A 7116-nucleotide genomic window follows, 5' to 3' on the forward strand; every position below is an offset into this window, starting at 1 on the left:
AGCATGTGTGAATCAATGGTTAAATGCGGCAAGAGACGAAAGAGTTATGAAAATTTAGGGGCTTTATCTAACAGATGTATTCAATTGTTTCTGGCTCAACTTTGTGGAAGCTCATGTTCATTTAATGAAGAACACAATGTATTTTTCCACTGATCTTTATTTTGGTACAACTAGTTTCAACGCTTAGGCGTCATCATCAGGTACCTTGAACTCAAGTTATCAGTTATACCATCATCAGTTATTTGATCACTTTTTCGGAAAATACGCTCGTATGCTACCCCATCATTGCAATTGTTTGTAATGCCCTTATCTCCATATCCGTAACGAATGTAGCCATAACATTCTCGTAGTTCAGTAGAATGTAACAAAACCAGAGTATTTTCTCACTTTCACTCGTAAGTCGCTATTGAGTTTATCAAAATAACCATAGACTAACGCAATAACACTCCTTGACTGATAGGATAATTCGAGCATCAACCTAATCGTCTCCCTCCCTCATTACGTGTAAACCTCGCAGAGAAATTATAATTACCCAGAGAAATTTTTCCACCTCACCAGAAAAATTATTGCTTGGGATTTTCATTGATTTTGCAACAGAAAAATCCTGATATGGCGCCATATCATCCTTGAAAAGAGGTCTTTGTTAATAAAGGAAAAATTCTTATCACTCTGCTGCTGAAATATAAATCTCAATCGATTTTCGTCGAGGAAATCTTTTCCTCTAAAGATTCATTTTTTCCCGAAAAAACTGAGCCAGTGCCTTTGGCAAAATATGGCGTTTTATAAAAAATTAAACAAGTTGGTTTCTGAGAATGGCCTCGCTCTTTTTCCTGATCTTTCTTAATATTTTCCCACACTCGCATGTGGGAAAATATTCTGAAAGCGAATGTGAGAAAACAGTGGATGCCACCAGGCTGCAAAAAATGAAGGGAACATCCTCATAATAGCCTTCCGAAAAACATTTTTACTCTTCATTTGTATCAGTATCATCCCATATGTAAACGATTTTTTTGCGAAATATTATTGTAACATTGATTGGTTGAATTAATATAGAAAAAATAAATACAGTGCATGAATAAACTACCTTCAAAGGACATCGGCACAACGTAGGGATCAAATAAATCAAATTGTATTTTTTAATTCTATGAAACAGTTTTATTCAATTGCTTTCAGACAGTCTCCCTCAGGGTTAGTCAATTCAAAAACATTTAAATGTTCATTTGCTTAGGGTCATATTAGTTAAGATTCCCAAGAAAAATGATTCTTTGTGAAGTTTTGAAAAGTTTTAGAATATTTAGAATTAATACTGAGTCCACAAACGTTTAAATTTAAAAAAGGGCTTTTGTTTTTCCTTTAACACCAACTGCCACCACCAATATTTAGCAACAGCATGCTTATTTTTTGGACAGCCTGCGCAGATACATTTGCCTACACCACTTAAAATGCGATACCTTGCAATCAATTATACTCATATAATATTTTCATTTTATTAAATAATAGACCAGTTTTAGCGGAAATAACTTTCTATTAGCATTTTCTAGAAGTTATTTTTTATAAATAGTAGTCGACCTAAGAAGCTAGGTTTTGGGTGCACATATAAACTATATTTTTACTGTTTATTTTAGCCTTCCCTTATAGAACACAGCATGACATCGTACTTTCTTCAAATTCGCATATTTTTGGCTTCTCTCCCTTCCGACCAACAAGTCTATTATTTTCCTCTCCTCTTTCAATTGCCTAGCATTCTCCTTTATATCAGAATCTTTACTATTCAATATCCAGTCTTAATTATCTGCATCCACTTTTCTTGCCTACTTTGAACAATAATCCTCCCTCCTCCCCCACCACTTCTAGTACTTTTTTCTTGTTTTACTTTCTGTTGATTTTCCCTTTTTCATCCTTCTTCACAACCATATCTCTCTCCTCGCCTCAACGACTAATTTCCGCGCCATTTATAACTAGACCCCAAATCAAAATGTTCTCTAATCTTTTCTTAGCATCTTTACAGCATTCTTACATAGACTCGCATCTTCAGCTCTCTTCTTTTAAAAGCTTTCTGACTTAACGCATATTGTTATTTTCCCGCTACTTTGAACATCCTTGTCTAAAACTTGAGTTGAGTAAACCCAGTTGACAAAATGGTTCATCTTATCTAGTCACTGCCCTCTAATTTTAATGGTTTCTTGGAAAACTCATTGCCTTCCTTTCTTTTAGATTTGATTCTCACCTTATATCTATCTCACTGATTTAATGTCCTCAGCAATGACTGTGTGACCCTTCGGCTGACTGGATAACTAATGCTTAATCATTGGAAAACTCAACTGATTTTACGGGTTCCCCCGCCTACTTCTATCCCTACCTCCAGCTCTCCCCATTTCTTCTGTACAATTTCTATCTGGCATGCGTTGAAATGAAGAGGTGATATTGGACAGTCCTGTATTGCGGCCCTTCCTAATACCTCTTACGGCTCATTTCTAATACCCATCCGTCACACGCTCCAGTGCAGTCTGAGACATAATTTAATGGTTTCAGGCACTACTTCATGATCACTGCAGAAGTAAACTTTGCATTTTTTCACATTAAACTATTTTAGTCTGTCTTATCCTAATAAGACAGTGTAAATACAATAGTAGTGTGGTAATTGACGAGAAAACATACATTTTGAGGTTAATTATTTAGTTATCAGTCTGAAACATGTACATATTTCGGATAAGTTGCAATATAATCTGCAATACCTTCATAAATTCTATCCAATTTACTCTTTATAACGCCTTCTCAAATTCAAAGAGAACAAATATTATTACAAAAAGAACTAAATACAAAACTAGGTTCTCTGGATATATTTTTCAATATGTTGCGTGACAAAATAGAGTATCTATCTTAGGGCTAAGGCTAAAAATGATTGCAAGAAAATTACTTGTTTATACTTTAAACTGTAATCGAAGCTCTGGCATAACAGTGGCCTGCAAGAGTTATTCCACACTCTATAATTAATTTGGGGCCAAATGATGTACCAAGAATGACTATATTTTTTAAAAGTAGTCATAATTTTCAATGAAAGCCAAATAATAAAGTGACTGAATGAACTTTCCACGAAGCTAAGGAGAAAGGTGCATTTTGCAGAGAGATGAAAGTTTTCTGAAGTTGCACGCAACCAGGCACATATTTTTACAGAATATTTCCTCAGCCTTCTCTATGAAAAACTGTTACCCGGGACCTCTAATATTTTCAGTGGTACGTCTTAAGTTTAGTGGATGGGAAGTACTCTTAAAAAACTTCCATTCGAACGTGCAACCATAAAAATATCAATGTCATATTTGACTAAACTGCAGCTTAATCGATTTATGCTTTTGAACCGGGTAATCGGTGCCACTATTTTTGTTATCAGTGCCTGTGTTATGATCTGAGACCCAATTGAATTGTACATTCATGGCGAAAACAGCCGATAGTACATAATCGTAGAGAAGTGGGTGAAATAAAAGTACCTACTTCACCAAGTACTCACTTTATGTGGTAATAAACCTCAGTGTGACTGAATAATATTATGTAACAATGTGACTGAATTGTGACTGGAATTTCTTTTTATTTTGTATGCTATGACGAAATGAACAAGGGAGGTAAAACATTTAGCCAATCAATCGTTTATATTTAATTAAATATGTATATAATTAAAGTTGGGGAAATTATGTATATTCTGGCTCAAATTTTTCAGCTGATAATCTTGAGATACCCATTTGAAAACTATTTTTATAATTTTTAGTGAAAATCAGGAAACAAAAGATGATTATCAGATATTTAACTTATTCTGCATTGTTTTACAGTGCAGTTTGCACTTGTAAAGTGTTCTGGTTCAATTAATAACTCTTTTAACTGTACAAGGCCCGTTTCTAATTTGATCTTTCAAATGAAATAACTTTAACGAGAATAACTTTATCTTTACGTCTATTGCCAAAATGACGAATATCAATGAAAATAATTCTATCCGACTCTAAGTCACTAGATGTTAAGATTATGACTGAAATACACTATTTAAAATTTTCATTTGATCCTTACACCATGGACGTAATTCCTTCACGTAGCATAAAAACACAAAAATGTCATTGCAGGAATACCTAGTAAATATGAACATCGTGCTATATTAATGTTGAAGGTAAATTTGCTGTTTAACACTTGCTTAATAAAGAAATTTAAAAAAATTAGTGAATAGAATAGCAAGAGAAATCTAGGAAGTAAAATAATCAACAAAATCCTTTAAAAAGAATCCAGAAATCTAAAGAAGCTGTATAAAAATTATCTACTCATTAGTGTTGGTTCGTAAAAAGAGCTTCCGCCTACTGAAAAAACTGACTTTAGTTCTGAGTTGTTGAATAAGTCGGTGCTATCGAAGATCCCTTTGCTTGTGCCAGAAGTTTGTGTGCCGGACTCCGCGTTAATAATAGAGATAATAGATGCTATTCTATTTCTCCGAGTGAGCTATGATACGGAAATCGTTTTTCTATATTCCCACCACACAGCCCGCGCCCACTTATAAAGGTTCACGCATTTTTACGTAGCCTTAATTAATATTGGACTTTCAATTGAAGTTCCGTAGTGCCTTCCTCACACTAACGCATACGTTACACGAGTTCATACTTGATTTTTTGGTAAGCAGGAAGTAGAAATTTATGTAATTCTTTTAAGTAATCTTTTTATTTACTTTTTAAATAAGTTTAAGGTCTTTTTAGCAAACTTTGAATAAGATAACCTACCAAATTTTGGATATGATTTGGTCGAAGAAATTATTTCAGAATCATCAGTGGGCCTTTTTTTTATTTAGTAAACATCAGCCTAGGAAAGGTGTGTATGAGTTCAGTAAAATCTGAATAGACAGGGATGTATCCTTGTGTGTTAGACTATTTTACACAGCTTATGTGATTTGCTTGGTTGCATACATAAGGAGGCATACAATGTTCTTGTACCCCTGCAACTTTTCACCGCTTCAAATTTACTGTCTCTGAACTAATGTGTAAAAAATGATAGCGTTAACGGTTGGATGGAACCTCTTTCCTTTGTACGAATCGAAATAAACTTTAAAAGTTGGGACCATTTTGAAAGCCTGCTAGTTTAGCGATTAATGAATATCCAATCCCATTATGGTAGAAATCATGCTGTGGATAAAAAAACCTCGTATTTGGTTGTTAAATGCCACAGTAGCTCCCTCACTCTTTGCAGTCCATTTTTACAAATTGCGACAGGAAGAATTCAAAAAAGTATCGCACACACTTGGGATATTGGAATCTTTTTCAAAACATATCGCAGCTTCACACATAATTAGCGCAACAAGGAAATCCGTCAACCCAACAAATTATTGGGCCACGTAAACTGGAAACGAAGCAATGGTGTCATTAAATGTTAAGGGTTCCTGAGCAAAACCAAGAACTAACTGACGAAGCTAATAGAGACTGAATGAATTTATAATTGGGTCTTCCATAAGACTGAAAATATTTTACTTCTTGTAATTTGATTTACGGCCAATTTCTTAGCCTAGGTAGGAGCTTGCAAATATGACACCTTTATAAAAACATTCAAAAAGCAGGGTTGTATATTGTATGCGATCGTAATTACATAGCATCCTATTTTCAGATCCTAAATACCATTTTTCAAGCTTATCTACGCCGCGGAAAATATAGAAGTAGATTGCTTCTTCTGGTCCAATATATTTACGGGCTCACACGAGGAGGAATAGAGCAGAGACTCACTTTGGAGCGCTCTCGTCCTTTCGGCTGCTCCTATTGCCATGCTGCTGTGTTGCATTGATGGTGCTGACGGCGGCCGCTGCAGCTGCCGCCGCCGCGGCCGCTTCGCACCTTGCCCGATGCCCAGTCACGTGGTTCCCCGGAGGCCTCTTGTTGTCTATGACCCTCGGACGACTGGCGAAGGAATAGAGCCTCTCCTGTGGCCGCTCCGAGGGATGCTGAGGAGGGGGCCGGTCGAAGTACGGGGCCGCTCGGACTGTCGTCACGAACAGGGGCTTCTTGACGGGGGACCTCGGGTGTGGCCCTGCCGCATCCTTGCCCCCGTGCCCCCGTCCGGCCTCCCTCTTCTTCACCCCCGCCTGTGGAGGGCTCACCAGATCCGGGGCGTCCTTCTTGCCGAAGTCGACGGCCCGGCGACGCCTGACCCTGACCGTCGGCTCAGTCGGTTGCGCCGGCATGCCTCAGTCGCTGGTACCGCTAAGGACATTGCCCCGGCGGATCAGGGGCAGCCGCGGGTCCTCCGTCCCCGCCCCGGATCTCACCGTCCCGTCACCCGCGCCCTCCAGACGACAAACGCCGTCTCGCGCGTTGGGATCATTCGGGCTCTTCATCGAAATTTTCCAGAAGCCCTGAATCGCGTGTACTATCGACTAGGCGACCATATGGACCATCCTTTCCACTTCACTTGGAATTATTCCTTCAACTGGAGGGTGGGCCTCGAACGCGTGGAGTCTTATGACTTGTGCGGAAGATGATGTGTCGTCCGGCTTCGCGGGGAGCCTTTCAGCTCGGCGCCCTTCAGTGGTTGAGTGGCGACTGACCACCCGCCTCCTTCTCGCGCGCAAACTCCGCTCGGGGCGCGCTTATCGCCTTCGCCGCGTCCATATTGTCCTATCGTGGCGACGGCACCTCTTCCAGTGGGAACAGGGCGTGAGGGTGGAACGGGAAGCAGGTGGCATCGCTCAGGAGTGACCTTCCTTCGATTCTTCCTCAATCTCACGTTAAATACCTCGTGACTAAAATAACCCACGACCTGTGATGCGCTATATCCAAGCGCTCCTTCCCACCTCTGTGGTTTATCCTAAGTAATAGCGGCGAATGTTATTTCAAGCAGGTCGATTCGATTTATTTAAAGGTCAGCCAAAGTGGAAGACACATTTGCATACATTTTCGCCTCTTGAGTATAGGGTTTACTTTTTCGGGAACTTTTCCATCCCTCTTTCTCATTTATTCAACGCCTCCAGGGAACAAGGAAAAGAATGGAGAAGAGCATTTGTCCCAGTCTAATTCGCCAAATAATTTTGATGAAAAAATACGCTTGATTATCTATCATTTGACGTGATGAATTATATCACCTCTTCAACAATATACTACAAGAATT

General features: G+C 38.8%; 1 protein-coding gene across 1 annotated transcript in view; it reads right to left on the bottom strand.

Moving 5' to 3' along the window:
• The window catches only part of Rsph3 (Radial spoke head protein 3), a 63386-nt gene extending 57193 nt beyond the window's left edge, over positions 1–6193 (bottom strand). The window contains exon 1 of the mRNA XM_071584286.1: positions 5739–6193. Coding sequence (XP_071440387.1) covers positions 5739–6193 — 455 coding nt within the window. The remainder of the gene's footprint in view (positions 1–5738) is intronic.
• Positions 6194–7116: the final 923 nt, after the last annotated feature.

Source organism: Hetaerina americana, unplaced genomic scaffold (assembly GCF_022747635.1).
Source record: "Hetaerina americana unplaced genomic scaffold, ioHetAmer1.1.p SCAF_17, whole genome shotgun sequence".
In the NCBI taxonomy this organism is placed as follows: domain Eukaryota; kingdom Metazoa; phylum Arthropoda; class Insecta; order Odonata; family Calopterygidae; genus Hetaerina; species Hetaerina americana.